Raw genomic sequence first — 16,065 nt, 5'->3', positions numbered from 1 at the left:
TATGAACAGTACTGGATTCTTATCAGTGCTTCCACTTGGCAGAATGCAGTAGGAACTAATCGCTGGTAAATAAAGCCAAATAAAACTCAGGAAAACAATAATCATTAATACATATTTTCCACCTGGTAACAATAGTTCTACTAACAACCGGTACAGTGACTATGTATGCACTACAGAGCCGTGTTTACTCGTATGTTTTCGGGTTTTAGTATCACTCGATATATTCGTTTTTAAGTCACCCAGTATCGGTATCGGTCACAAACATCCTGAATCGCCAGAGCTCTAATATCTAGTATAGATCTATAGAAGTCCTCGTACAGTGAGCTGCTACACAGTACCGAGGCATCTGTGGTGCTGAGCTGGTGTTACGGTTCAACTGGTGACCGTGTTACCCTGAGGCTGGGCTGAGTGGAACGGTCAGTGTTAGGAAGATAAACACGGTTCAGATGTTCTCCTAAAGGAGGTTTGACCGACAATAATCAGCTTTACAGACAGAAATCAGCTTCTCACCTTCGCCTCCTCATTCTTCTTCTACTTCGGAGTTTATCTTCTGCTTACATCCTTATTGTTGCTCCAACGCCCTCTTCTGGATGTGTTTACTTCCTCCTTCTTCTTCTTCTTCTTCTTCTTCTTCTTCTTCTTCTTCTTCTTCTTCTTCTTCTTCTTTGTTGCAGTTTTATGGCAGTTGGAAAACTAAAAATTGCATTACCGCCATCTACTGTTTCTAAGTGGATCAGTGTTTAAGAGGACCATAACTTGCTTAAATATAATAAAATAAATGATAGTAAAATAAATAAATTTCTCCACTTCCTCTGCTTTTTTTCTCACCTCACATTTCCAATCATAACACGGTGTTCACCCCCACAGTTACTACATTATTCCACTACACATTGGACATTTGTGTTTTCCTCTGCACACAGCTGTTACACAGCTGTTGTGCTGTTACATTGGTGTTAAACACAAACCCTTAGTGTGTGTAAACAAACATGTTCACTTTTGAATAATTTGTTTTAAAACAGAAATTGGTAATGTAGATAGAGAATGACGGCTGTTGTAGCACAGGGATGATTTTATTAGAATAAGAAATTGTTCAGTAATGGTGATGGTTAGTGTTAGTGAGGGTCATTTAAACGGTGGACGGCTGCAGGCTCGTGCTTACTCCTCTGCCTACCCGTGAGGCGGTGTGTGAGATTATTTATTCATTTATGGCGAGTGACATTTTTTATTTAAAAGAACAAGTAAATAAATAAAATACGAAATCACAGGGAAAAAAGTCAGCGTCCCTTTCGCCGTGAGTCACGTGACTTTCGCTCGTTCTGACGTCATGACGCAAGAGGCAGATGACATAAAAGCCGTGTTCGACAGGAGTTTACCAGCATGGTTTGTTAGTCAGACACTCTTTCAGTGAAACACGCTACATTTCAAAGCCAGTTAATATTATCTTGTGACTGCTCTAAATACTAAGCAAATGGCAAAGCGTTGGCACCGATTTTGTCCCTACAAGAGTCTGTTTTTAGAAAAAAAAGCCCTGAAAAAGCAACTCCAAATTATGCAGATCCAGTGTGACAAACAGAATAGGAGGATCATTCTCCTTGAAAATAAGGTGAACGCTAGAAACTGTCAGACACTAAAGGGAAAGAAAAGAAGGCACTTGGATCGACACGTCAACTTCTCAGACATCCATCAAGGTCAACTAGAACACAAAAGAAAAAAGGTTGAATTACTGATAACAACACAGGCCAAACAAAATAGTTTACACCACCAGATAGATGAGCCGAAGGCATGCTGTAAAACGTTAGAGGAAAAGTACAACATGGAGCAGACACACGTACAGGAGCTGACAGAGAAGGAAGAAAACATAGATCTCTTCACAGAACTGCTAGAACCACCGGCTGAGTGTAAGGAACTGGAGGAAATGTTTAAAATGTCTGCCGAGAATGTTGAGGCATCAAACAGAGGACTAAAGATGTTTAGTGATGCCATTTTAGCAATAGAGGAAGCTTTAGCAATTCTGTCTGATCAGCCATAAAAGAGATGCTCTAATGACCTTCAGGTGGTGCTGGAGACTAATTAAATGTATGTAGTTGTGGAAGTTCTCGTGTTTCTCACTGTTGGCCCACAGCACAATCACTGGCTGAGTGTGGAATGTGCCAACGTACCATCGTGTGGAGTACTACTGATTTTCATACCCTGCAATATCATCAACCTGGTTTTTGGTCAGTGTGTACACCTGAACCCACTTATCTATGCGTACTTCATATTAGGACCACAGGTTTATCATACTGTATGGGCCTAATTATTGATGTTATAGTTGCAAGTATAGTCACTTTAGTAGTAATACAATGAATGTCAGACTATCAATAAAATACATGAATAGGGTTCTAATATTACTTATATATTAATATTTTATTTAATATTAATTTAAAAAAAATCTAGCTTCATACATTGGTCCCAGCATAAAATAAAACAAAATCTGAGAGATAACTTTTTAATTTTTTGTCCCAGGAAATAGCCACTGACTTTATACCGTGATGACCCACCCTACTGTACCTCTGATTGGCTCTGACCGTTTTTTCAAGTGACCAATCAGACAGGAGGTGCGGTCTATCAATACCCGCCACCAAAAAGGCCAAAACTCAACATCACCGCACGTGGAGAGGTCATTTGGGTTTGTGACAAAAAGTTTATTATGAGTGGGCGACCGTGGCTCAGGTGGTAGTGGGTCGTCTTCTGATCAAGAGGTTGGGGGTTCGATCCCAGTACCTGAGTATGTGTCGAAGTGTCCTTGGGCAAGACACTGAACCCTAAGTTGCTCCCAGTGGTTGACTAGTGCCTTGCATGGCAGTCCTGTCCCATTGGTGTGTGAATTTGAGAGTAATTGGGTGAATGAGCTGATATGTAAAGCGCTTTGAGACTGCTTCAGTGTGGGGATAAAGCGCTATATAAATCAAGTCCATCCATCCATGAGACTAATACGTCACACAGCCCCCCACATTCTCCAACTTGAGTGAAATTGTCCACATTTTATTTACTGCATTAGTGCTGCTTTTGCTAAAAAAAAAACCAACAACTCAAAATCAGACTCAAATACACCAATGATCAGATTCGAAAAACTCTTTATTTGAACGTCTCTATGAAGCTACAGGTGAAGGTTTCCATGGAAAGATCCAGGTGGAGGTCAGAAAGGTGAACTAAGGTTCAAAAACATAAAGTTGAGACACAAAAAAGGAACAAAAAACGCAGGATGTCTTGAAGCAGGAAACACTGACAGTCTGGCCCAGATACATGGGAAGATAAACTATTATATATCATAAAAACCAAAGCAGCACAAACGATAATTTGTTCGGCACAAACCAGCACTAACGTTGCAAACGATTGAGACAATTTTCACAAAGTTTTGCGTGGGGTGGGGAGCCAGCTTCACTTAGGTTCAGAACCTTTGTGTTTCCGCGAGAAGATTCTAGAGGAACAAAGCCACGGGTGACACGGGGAAATATTGCTTCCGGGGAATCATCTTGGGTCACAGGTGTGACTTTGTGAGTAGAAGTGCCCCTAGCTTGGCAGAAGTGCCTCTGACAATGCGACAAACCTCGAATTTAGCCAGGAAGTGGCGGTGGTGGTAGCGGTTAGAGAAATGGGTAGGGTTAGGGTTAGTAAAAAAGCAAGGTAAGTACAACCAGGAAGTGGAGGTGGTAGTGGTTAGAGTTAGTAAAAAAGTTGCCAGAACAGTGAATAGGGTTACAGGTATTGTACGTTACTTCTGCCCAACCAGGGGCACTTCCGCCCAGCTAGAGGCTTGTTGTCCCGTCAGGGGCTTCTGGTATGGGGCTTCAGCTGGATACTACTGGACTTTGTTTGTATTACTACTCAAATTGCACATGCGCAAAGGGAACATTCAGTGCTTTCAGCACCGCTCTCTGGCGGTCATCCGGGATACATAGAACCGTAGTTACATACGTAACTTTCGATTTACAGTGTCTGAAAGCTCAGAGTGAATCTGTTAAACCTGAGAAGAAGAGTGCCAGTTGGAAGAGCAGCAGGGACGAGGAGGACTGAAGCCTGAATGGAATTCTGTTCACACAGCAGCAGGAGCAGCAGGGAGGATGAGAAAAGAGGCAAACAGGAAGTCAGGCAAAGTGAGGAGGAGAAAAGGAGCCATTACCACCACCACCACAGTGACAGGAGCGAGAGTTGGAGGAGGAGAGAGCAACAGATCACAAATGGAAAGATAAAAAGACAGCAAAAGACGAGCACAGAGAGTAGGACAAAGAAAGCCGGGCGAGCAGGGTGGAGAGCACCAGGAAGAGGGTTGAGGAAGAGGAGAAGGAGAGGAGCAGAGAGCACAGGGGCAGTCGGAGGAGAGGAAGCGAGAGAGACAGAGAGCATCATCATCATCACAGTCAGAGAGGTTCACGACCTCGCTCTGACACTTTGCTGGAAGACGGACTCAACATTTAGCACCAAAACTATCAGATTCTATCAAACAGGACCACATGTTCACTGTGAGAGTTGGAACATCAATCAGGTCAAAGCTGTTAATCACAGAGAACTCTACAAAACACTGGTTACAGGGAAGAAAAGCTCTCAACATTTTGGTTTTAAATTATTTACTGACTGAGAATTTAGTCTCAGCTGATTAAAGAGAATCAGGAAAGCTACAGAAAAGATGCACCTTAAAATAAAATTAAAATATCAGTACCAGTAGCTGTTTACTGAAACATGGAAAGGAAATTTCTTGTTAAAAAAAACAGTTTAACGTATGTTTTACAATAAATTTGTAGGATTATCTTGTTTCTGGGTGGGCGGATTAAATGCTAGATTTTTTATTTCTTACACATTCTACTCTTTGGACTTTTTGGAGACACACAGTTAACTTGTATCTGCCGTTACCACTACATGTTTGATGTTTTATATTGATATGAACTCTGGAAATACACTTTTAGTGTACATTGGTGCTGGGGTTTTTCTTTAAAATAACAAATTATTTTGTGTTACATATATTTATGACTGGTTGTTATCACTAGATGGCAGTAAAGAGCCAAACAAGTCAAACACATTTAACTGCAAACAATAGTGTTATAAATGAAGATTTACTTCCTTTACATGTTCACAGTAAATCACAGGTGAGGAAAAAGGCAAATTAGTACATTGTGGACTCAAAGAACAAGAAAATTTGAAATAAATTCCGAGTAAGAACTAATCACACGGGTAAATAAAGCCTAATAAAACTCTAGAAAACAATAATCAGGAATAGATACAGTATTTGCTTCCTGGTAAAGATAGCTCTAACAACAATGGTAGGCTGCATCCTATATGATAATTGAAAGTATTTTGAAAGCTAAATCTGGTTAGATTTTTGTTTTGAGGATAATTAATGGGTATGTTTGGTCAAATATTGTAATGAGTATGAATTTGTTATCCATCATAGTTGTGCTGTTACATTGGTGTTAAACACAAACCCTTAGTTTGTGTAAACAAAAATTTTAAGTTTTGAATAATTTGTTTTAAGACAGAAATTGGTAAGGTAGATATAGAATGATGGCTGTTGTAACACATTGATGATTTTATTAGAATAAGAAATTGTTCAGTAATGGTGATGGTTAGTGTTAGTGAGGGTCATTTAAAGGGTGGACGGTTCCTCCGGGCTGCAGGCTCATGCTTACTTCTCTGCCTACCCATGAGGTGGTGTGTGAGATTATATTTTATTTATTTATTTTGGGCAAGTGACATTTTTTTTTTAAAAGAATATGTGAATAAATAAAATACGAAATCACAGGAAAAAAGTCAGCGTCCCTTTCACCGTGAGTCACGTGAATTCCGCTCGTTCTGACGTCTTGACGCAAGAGGCAGATCACATGGAAGCCGTGTTCGACAGGAGTTTACCAGCATGGTTTGTGAGTCAGATACTCTTTCAGTGAAACACGCTACATTTCAAAGCCAGTAAATATTATCTTGTGACTGCTCTAAATACCGATCGTGGCAATGTTTATGAGGCAACGCCACCTGGGGGCCTACACCCCAGGATATAAATTTCCACAAGATGGACAAAAGGTCTAGAATAAAAACCCACAGGCAGAGAGCGTGATTTCAATCAATTAAAACTACTTTATTAACAATAAGTAAAACAAACTACTCCCCGTGCTGCGTGGGTTTCCTCCGGGTACTCCGGCTTCCTCCCACAATCCAAAAACATGACTGTAAGATTGAGTCTCTAAATTGCTCATTGGAGTGAATGAGAATGAGTGGTTGTCTGTCTGCATTGCCCTGCGATGGACTGGTGCCCTGTCCAGGGTGTACCCCCGCCCAGCGCCCAATGAGAGCCTGAGGTTGGCACCAGCAAACCCCCGTGACCCTGAACAGGAATAAGTGGGTCTGGAAATGACTGAATGAATAAATGAATGAAAAACAAACTAAACAAGAAAACCCATGGTATGAGGACCTGCAAAGGAAAAAGACAGGGCTGGGGCTTACCACGACAGTGGTAACAAAAAAAAAAAAAAGAGGATCCAAACTACACAGCACCCGTGAAACAGCAAACCAAAAGTGAAAGACAAGGGACCACCACCACGGAACCGCTGTTGCCAAGGCCCCCAGCACCTGTTAAACATAAAGAAAACACAATTAAACACATGCATTAATGGCGGCCCTCATATTACTAGAAACAAAACTAGACAATAACCCAACCCGAATAAACCAGAAACCAAGCAACAAATGGAAAACAAGAAATAAAAAAATATTACATCAATAATTCAACACATTGATTTATAAGGAACAAAAATAATGAAAACAAATGATAAATCAACGTTGAGTATGTGAGTTTAAACAGGAGGAGGTAAATATGGCTCAGACTCCACAAAGGAGGGCTGGAAAAGAGTTCCAATTAGCTTCCCCAGACCATCCTCCGTTCACCATAAAGCAGACAATCCAGCGCCCTACCTGCAGGATTAGTGCATAGTGCCACACAGACTCCAGGAAGCAGCTCCACTCCCAGCCACACCACGCCACACGGAGGGAACCGGAGTAAACACAGCGCCCAGAGGATTGAAAACCAGAGCATCCATACCTTGTTATGCACACGGCTCCGCACGAGCACAGTGTCAAATGCCCACACACACACGCACAAAAAGGAGTGAAGAATTTGTCTACATCTGTTGTAAGCAACTCAAATTTAATGAAGCACCTCACGACACCCGTATCTAAAAAAATATGAATTATTTGACATATAGCAACTTTTTTTTTTTTTAACAGTAACGCAAATAGTTACTTTCCTTGGTAATGAGTTACTTTTATTATAGAGTAATTCAGTTACTAACTCAGTTACTTTTTGGAACAAGTAGTGAGTAACTATAACTAATTACTTTTTGAAACCGGTGCAAAGGACTGGCCAGTTGGGCAAAGCCCACAACAAAACGCCGGTAGTAGCTGGCAAACCCTAAAAAGGAGCGCATCTCTGAAACATGAGAGGGTCTTTGCCAGTTAGACACAGCCTCAATAAACACAGGAGGAGAAGATGACAATATCATCAAAGTACAGGAGAAGGGACTGACTTTGCTGATCTCCGAACATCCTCTGCATCAGCTGCTGGAAAGTACTGGGGGCGTTACATAGCCCAAAGGGCATCCTGTTGAACTCAAAGAGCCAAAAAGGGGTACAAAAGGCTGTTTTAGGCTTGTCTGGTTCTGACACCAGCATCTGGTTGTACCCACTAGCAAGACCAATGGTTAAAAACCAGCGGGCACCACAAAGTGCATCCAAACTCTCCTCGATGCGAGGCAGTGGAAAAGCGTCTTTTCTCGTCTTACTATTTAAAAGACGGTAGTTAACGCACAAGCGTAGACGCCCATCCTTCTTTCGGACGAGGACAATGGGCAAAACATAGGGGCTGCTGCTCTCTTTAATGACCTGTGATTCCAGAAGCTGATTGATATGAGCTTTGACAGCTTCATACTCAGAAGGTAGAATACGACGATACCTCTGGCGAACAGAGACATCATCGAGAAGTGGAATGTCATGTGCAATAAGATTAGTACAGCCCAGGTCTCCGTCATGGGTAGCAAAGACTGAACTGTATTTTTGCAACACAGACCTCACCTCCCCCTGCTCTTCTTCAGTCAACATCAACAGATCAACCGGTGGGGCCACTTCAAGGGGGAGCTGGTTGCTACCTGTGCAGCAATTGTAGCCGTCGTGGGCCTCAACTCAGTTACTCCCATGGGTAAACTAATATCCTGTGCACCTAGACAGGTCCGTGGGTACAAATGAAGGTCAGTACTACCTGCGTTAACCACAGGAATATAAGCCATTCCCTGCACAACTTGGACCAAACAAGAAGACGCCAGCAATCCAGCTGGCAGACCAGAGTCCCGGGGCTCAAACAGCACCAGTAGATCTGTTAAGTGTGAGGAGCACGTGCTGGCAACAAACTGCATCACTCCGCCCGGGACACAAAGTGCCCGTCTACCATGCACTCTAACTACATTGGTGGGGTCTTTCTGGACCTGGGCTGCACCCTGGTGGTACTTTTGGAGGGCCTCAACGACTGGAAAAGGAGCCTCCAACACAGGGGATGAATCAAACAAAGAGAGGCCATATGCCCCAAAAAGATCACGATAGCAGCGCCCTAAAACTCCAGGGACCGAAGTTACTGTTCCAAGGTGGTCTTTAACAACCAAAATACCACAGCTTGGCATTGTTTTGTCACAAAGGCACACATCAAGCTCCAAATAACCCACATATGGAATGGCTAGGCCATTAGCGGCCTGTAGTCGTAGCCAATGACAAGACTGGAGCCAACACAGGAACGCTAGCCTGGGAGCTAGTATGGCTGGGCGATTAATTGAATTTCGATTTCGATTTTGGCTGCCCTCGATTACAAAAACAAGATAATCGTTATAAAACGATCATTCTGCCGCCCGCACGGCGCGTCTTGTGTGGTAAATGCAGCGACCCTTCCAACTGTGCACTCCGCCCCGCCCCTTCCCAGTCCCCGGTGCAAGTGAGTGTTTAGAAAAATCTTGTGGAAGGAGACGGTAGAAGATGGCAGAAAGGGAGCCTTTGGTCGTGAAGAAAGGAAAAGTGAATTCTGTGGTGTGGAAACACTTCGGTTTTGAGGAGTCTGACTCGGAACAAACTAAGATATTGTGCAAGATATGTCACGCGACCGTGTCTGCACCTCAAGGAAACACAACCAATTTATTTAACCATTTAAAGTCCACACACAGAATAATATATGACCAAGCAGTGAAGGAACAAAACTCAAAAATGAAAAGCTCTCGACTCCTGCCACCGCCACGCAGTCCTCAATTAAGGACACGCTTTATAATGCCACCGCATATCCACCCAGCTCCCGCAGGCATAAAGAAATAACTGATGCAGTCACATACATGATTGCCAAAGACATGAGCCCTATCAACACCGTTAACGATCCGGGGTTCATTAAACTGATGAACACAATGGACAAGCGGTATGTGTTACCATCAAGTCACCATTTTAGCAGAATTGCGCTGCCTGCACTTTATGACGAATGTCGTGGAAAAGTTGCAAAAGAAGTGTCAACAGCAGTATATTTTGCCACCACAACGGACCTATGGTCGAGCCGCACCATGGAGCCATATATTAACCTCACACTTCATTACATCGACGCGGATTTCACCATAAAGACGAATTGTCTCCAAACGGCTTTTTTCCCCGAAGACCACACAGGGCAAAATTTAGCCGATGGCCTGAGGCAAGCGATGGCTGCATGGGACTTGAACGAAGAGAAACTCGTCTGTATCACAACAGACAATGCCTCAAATATGAAGCTGGCAGCTGAACTCAATGGCTGGATGAGGCTGCAGTGCTTCGGGCACAGACTCCACTTGGCCATAGGTGAGTAGTAGGTTTCCTTCTCCTGATTGTGTGATGCAATTTATTAATAACTAAACAAATCATGTACAACAGTGGTTCTCAAACTTTTCACAGTCCCGTACCCCTTCAGACATGTAATCTTAAGCCATGTAGCCCCTACTTCTGCACACTTAAAAATTATAATAATGAAATGCAGCTTTTTTCCAACTTTGGGGTCAGGACCCCATGTGGGGTCGCCTGGAATTCAAATGGGGTCCCCTGAAAAGTCTAATAGTTTATAATGATAAAAAAAAAAAACAAAGCTGAATATCAATGTATTTTTAAAAATGTTGTAATTATTATTTTTCAAAATTTAACATCACACAACAATCTTAAACTGTATTGTATACTTTCACTTTCTCAAATATAAATCTAGTTCAAAATAAATTGCAGAATAAAAAACAAACAATAAACATTATCAAAAGCTAACTCTAGAAAGAAAGAAAAAAGTCTCTGGAGATTAAAATGGGGTCACAACCCAAAAAAGTTGGGAACCACTGATGTAATAAACAATGTAGCCCTACAGTGAAATGTGTCTCTGAATAATATATAATAATAATAATAAATTAAATAATAATAATATTCTGTAACCATGGGTTGTCTTACATCAGCTAATGTGTAATTTGTGGCAAAGCATGGAGGCTCCTGACTGCTGGTCTATTTATATTCTAGTTTCCATTTTTTATTTTTTTTATTCACATACCCTCTATGACAATTTGCGTTCCCCACTTTGGGAACCTAGGATGTAGAATATATCATGTTAGCTATCTATCTATCCATCTATCACACACACGATAATGTATTTAATTCCTAATAATAATTAATATTTCCCAGCCTATTGATACATTGATGAAGATTATGATGATGGTAATGATGATAAATGTTTATATTTATTGTACTTTTAGAGAATGCAATGAAGGACCACAGGATTGGCCGTGCAATGGGGGTCTGCAAAAAACTGGTCAGTGCCTTCTCCTACAGTTGGAAAAAAAAAAGGGAGCTGACAGATGTACAGAAGAGGCTGAATTTGCCTGAACACTCTCTTACGACGGAGTGTCCAACGAGGTGGGGGTCTCGGCAGGCTATGATTGGCAGGGTCCTAGAGCAGCAGAAGGCCATTGCAGAGGTCCTCTACAACGACACAAGAAACAGACACCTCACCCCCTCATGGCAGGACATCGATGTACTGGAGGCCATCAACAAGTCACTAAGCCCTCTAGTTGAATTTACCGATGCACTTTCTGGGGAGCAATATGTGAGTGTGTCTTTTGTCAAGCCAACTCTCCACCTTTTCAACACATCCATATTGGCTGTGCAGGAGGACGAGACAGACCTTGCAAAGTGTATCAAGAAGAAGATCGTGGCCTATCTCAATGAGAAATATGATGATGCACCAACACAAGAGCTGTTGGACATGGCTTCAGCCCTGGACCCAAGGTTCAAGCTCACATATGTGAGTGAAGACAAGCATGGGTCAATTGAAGAAAGACTGTCATCTGAGATGAAGGCTGTCATGGTAATTATAATTATAATAATAATAACAATGCTATGGTACTAATAACAACCAGTAAATACAATGTAATTTAATGTAAACAAAAGTCGTTTAAGTTATACTTTATTATTTCTAGTTGTGAATAGACATAACCATTTAGTCAGATTAAACATTTTAATCATTTCTCTTCACAATATTCTCCTCCTCCTTTTCCCAGGAGAAGGCCCCTGAGAGAGCAGTGACTCCTGCTGATGACACTGACGCCACCGCTGCTGGTGGTGCACGAAAGAAGAAAGCCCTGGGCAGCTTCTTCAAGCCGGTCATTGAAGGCACAGCTCCAAGATCCGCTGCTTTGCAACCGGACCAGGACCAGGACAAGGCCATAGCTTTTGAGCTACAGTCCTACCTTCAGGCAGGGACACTGGACACTGAGGCGGACCCACTAGAGTGGTGGAAGGTATCCCAGAAGTTCTACCCACGGCTCTCCAACCAGATTGCAGGGAGCCTGGATGAGGGAGTATGGGACTAGGTGCCAACTACTGTTGTTTTGTTTTTAAAAAGAGTTTAAAAATAAGTTTTGGCAGCTGATTTTTCTTGTGAGTACGATTCAGTCCGTTTATTCTTGTTAAGACTAATTTTGACCAAAAGGGTGTGCCTTTACCTCAAATATAGTTTTAATTTGTTAACTGTTATATCGTTAATATACTGATTAATACGACTGTGTTTTTTGCAGTACTAGGTAAGGTTGTTGTAGCAAGTGCATTACACCATAGTTGGAGTTGGAATTTTTTCTATGGTAAAGTAATTTTGTTTCAGTGTATAATACTTTAAGTCTGGGATAGTGTTTATTTTTTATTTTTTACATATTATTTAATTCATTTTATCAATATATTTTTTATCTTAATTATTTGCATTTGTCTTGTTTTTCACTTCAAGCTTATGGTGTTAAAAGAAATACCAGAGTTAAAAGATCAATAAATGCTTTTTCTCAAATCAATGAATAATCGTCTTTAATAATCGTGATTACAATATCAATCAAAATAATCGTGATTATGATTTTTGCCATAATCGAGCAGCCCTAGGAGCTAGTAGACACAGGAACGCTAGCCTGGGAGCTAGGAGACACAGGAACGCTAGCCTGGGAGCTAGGAGACACAGGGATGCTAGCCTGGGAGCTAGGAGACACAGGGACGCTAGCCTGGGAGCTAGGAGACACAGGGACGCTAGCCTTGGAGCTAGGAGATACAGGGACGCTAGCCTGGGAGCAAGGAGATACAGGGACGCTAGCCTGGGAGCTAGGGGATACAGGGACGCTAGCCTGGGAGCTAGGGGATACAGGGACGCTAGCCTGGACGCTAGGGGATACAGGGACGCTAGCCTGGAAGCTAGGGGATACAGGGATGCTAGCCTGGACGCTAGGGGATACAGGGACGCTAGCCTGGACGCTAGGGGATACAGGGACGCTAGCCTGGACGCTAGGAGATACAGGGATGCTAACCTGGGAACTTGGAGACTGGCGGGGCTGACCCTTCCTTTTCGGCCGACCTCTACCTCGTTGTAGGCTCCGGGGTCCTCCCAAAGCCAGTCGAGTTCCCCAGTAGGAATCCCTAACAGGATCATCCTCCCATCCATATAAAAGCTCCTCCCTGGCCTCCAGAAGGTAGCTCTGCCAGTAGGCAGTTCTTTCTGCCAGGTCCATCTCAGCAAAATCCACCGAAGGTCCCGCTGGGTCTGCTGAGGGTTGGGACATTCTGTCACGGGCATGTGTGGGTGCAGACCCAAATGCAGGGACGGAGGCGGAGCTCAGGTGCATCATACCAGTATTTATTGTTCTCAAAGGCATGGTCAGTCCAGGGAGGCAACCAAGAAAAACAACAAAAGTAAAACCAAGAACCAAAGTCACAGCAAGAAGCAACAGCAAGTAGCAATGTCCCAGCACTGAAGTGAACCCAAGCCTCCACATTTATACTAATCAGCTAATCCATTGCAGCTGGAGGCCAATCAGCAGAGAAAGCTGCTGGAAGGGAGTCCACGATCTCCTGCCTGCCCTCCAAAATAAAACCCCATCGTGACACCTTTGGTGCAAATGAAATGGATGAAACAATGCAATGGCAGCATCTACAGAAAGTTTAATCACGACAATTACGTCATTGATCTGATCGGCAAATGAAGACATTACAGCCAATCACATTAATTGCATAAAATGCAAAACATCGGCCAATCTGGGGCCTGCAGTGCCGCGTGCCAGTCTGCACCTTCTACCCTCTCTTGTGGTCCACTGTATGGACGGGCTGGGCTCACACCAGACAGGTTTCCTACACGGAAACTTTACTTCACTCCCAGCTGGTCTGGCTTATTCACTACATGCACTAGGGCTGCAACCACTGACTGATTTAATCATTGACTAGTCATCAATTATTGAAACGATTAATCGCCTAATCGGATGATAAATCTTTCAATTATTTGCTCTATGTTGCTATAATATACATTTGGCTTGGGGAAGGTAAGCTTTTTTTTTGTGCGTGTCAAGGGTGAAATGCTCCCAGACTAAGGATAAGTGATAGAATAAAACATTTATACCGATAATTTCAGGTATTTATCACAGTAACGATAAAAATTACGACAAATAAAAACAACAAATAAATAATCAAACAATTCCCTAAAGTGAAAGCAGGTTCCTTACAAACACAAAAGAAATTGAATACATAATCACTAGAATCTGCTTCAGTATAAATATTTACACATTAAAAAAGGCTAAAATAGCTGCCAACTCAAAGAGCTATTCTTTATGGGCTGATATTTTATGGAATACATTTGTGCATTTATTTATTTGTATTTTAAAGTACATAAAAAGCAAAAATAACTCCAGTGTTTTTAATATAAACCACAGCTGCTCAATCTTGTTTATTTTATCTCTGCTAATGAGTTATATAAAATTATGGTTGATAAATATCTCTTTGATTTTCTATAATTAAACCAGATCAGAGATGATGATTTAATCAATAATTAACCCACACCTCATACATTCACTAAACACACACATTCACACAAGGGTAAGGGAAGTGACTACATTAGTGAATGGAGAGGTACCATAACAGGGTGGTGGGTGGTGGTACAACACAATATGCACAACTGTAACACCACATTGCACTCTCACCTTAAAACAGTCGTCTTCCGCACCCCTTCTACTTTCCTACCCTGACTCCCTCCCTTCCTTCCCCCTCACCCAGGTGTAACACTGCCATCTCTTTTCATGTTCTCCCTTTAATCATGTTTTTCTTATCCTTCCTCAGGGAGGGCTGGTGATGGTAAAAAATTATGCTATAAAGTTAATTAATGTAATTGCAATAACAAAACATGCATTGCTGTCACGAAAAGACTGCACTACATATAGTGTTGACCTTTGACAGTATGTGCAGACAAGGCAGAAAAAAAAGAAAAAATAATAAAGGCTGCCAAACGTGTGCCATCGGTCCCTCCGACTACCACCAACACCACATTTATACTATACAATGCGGGTGAATGTCTTGCCTAAGGACATAATGACAGAGACCACTAAAGCAACTGCCACCCCACTGTGGCACCTTGAATTCTCAGTGGTCTCCCATCCAACTACTAACCAGGCCCAGCCCTGCTTAGCTGCCCACCGGGAAGAAGTGGACTCAACTGGCTGCAACTGAGCAGCCGAAGGCAGCACTCATACACAGGGACATCATGTGCCGGGTGCAAGATGGGAGGAGTGGTCTTGGTCTTGGGGACAGCACACCAGCCTGGACGAGGCCAGTCCAGCACAGAGGTGTAAACTGTTAATTCAGGAGGTACGACGGGATGATGAAGCAGGAAGCTGCACACAAGCTGTGGCACAGACAAAGCAAATGTAGTGGATGACATGGGAAGGAGTGGAGAAGAGGAAGATAACTTGAAAAGTAGAGTAACCACGATACTATACCAGACAAAGTATCACGTTTCCGGGTAATATCGATACTGAAGCCTTTTTTTATTATTATTATTATTAGTTTTATGAACTGCAATGTATTTGTACAAGTTAGAAATACTTATTAATTACTTGTAGTGTTGTTTGGTGCATGATAAGAGTACATAAACAAAAGCATATCAGCAATAAAAAAAAGTAATAAATGAAGTTAGAATTGATATGATTGAAATTAAAAAATAATCATTCAGTTTCCTTTGCACATCAATTCATGTTTAACTAATATAAATAATCAACTTAGGATAACAAATCCACTGTCTTTTAAAAAAGTAAAAATAAACTATTTCTATTGAAAGACCCCATGTGACCTCTTTGTCAGACCAGACAGTGGGAAGAAAGCTGGAAGACTTGGGCCAGAAGCTCCACTTCCCACCCAAGATCGCAGCCACCAACAACAAAGCTTGAAAGCGAAGGTTCCTCCGGTAGAAGAGGGCGGCAGAGGGTTTGTAGTCACCTCAACATCCGGGCTACTCAGAGAGATGGGGATGTGAGGCAAGGACTACCGGCAGGTAGTTAAAGACCTCTCCAAGGCTTCTATAATGCGCAGTCAGTAGCTGTGGATTAAGAGGAAAAACTCCACCTGGGCTTTCAAATTGAGTTGATGTCATCTAGGGGGTGAACCTGGGTCTTGACAACTCAAATGATGACATCACCCCACAGAGTCTCATCAACGCCTCAAGACGTATGCAACGAG

General features: G+C 42.3%; 2 protein-coding genes across 12 annotated transcripts in view; one reads left to right on the top strand and one right to left on the bottom strand.

The window, feature by feature from the left end:
• LOC114462363 (zinc finger protein OZF-like) overlaps positions 1-16,065 on the bottom strand; it is a 47,900-nt gene that overhangs the window by 28,532 nt on the left and 3,303 nt on the right. For 3 of the 11 annotated variants that reach the window (XM_028445154.1, XM_028445158.1, XM_028445157.1), the window contains exon 1: positions 511-709. The exons of 2 other annotated variants lie outside the window; for them this stretch is intronic. The gene's annotated coding sequence lies outside the window, so the exon portion shown is untranslated. Of the gene's footprint in view, positions 1-510; positions 718-16,065 lie in introns of those variants that run through there. 6 more of the 11 variants (XM_028445152.1, XM_028445149.1, XM_028445150.1 and 3 more) reach the window with 6 other exon arrangements.
• LOC114462366 (zinc finger BED domain-containing protein 1-like) lies at positions 7,242-14,756 on the top strand. The gene is made up of 4 exons (XM_028445163.1): positions 7,242-9,870; positions 10,794-11,404; positions 11,598-11,976; positions 14,674-14,756. The coding sequence occupies exons 1-3, from the start codon at positions 9,384-9,386 to the stop codon at positions 11,907-11,909; spliced, it is 1,410 nt and encodes a 469-aa protein (XP_028300964.1). The 5' UTR covers positions 7,242-9,383; the 3' UTR covers positions 11,910-11,976; positions 14,674-14,756.

This window comes from Gouania willdenowi, chromosome 4 (genome assembly GCF_900634775.1).
Source record: "Gouania willdenowi chromosome 4, fGouWil2.1, whole genome shotgun sequence".
Taxonomy (NCBI): domain Eukaryota; kingdom Metazoa; phylum Chordata; class Actinopteri; order Blenniiformes; family Gobiesocidae; genus Gouania; species Gouania willdenowi.
The sequence above is the reverse complement of the archived record's forward strand: the minus strand, read 5'-3'. Positions and strand labels throughout refer to the sequence as shown.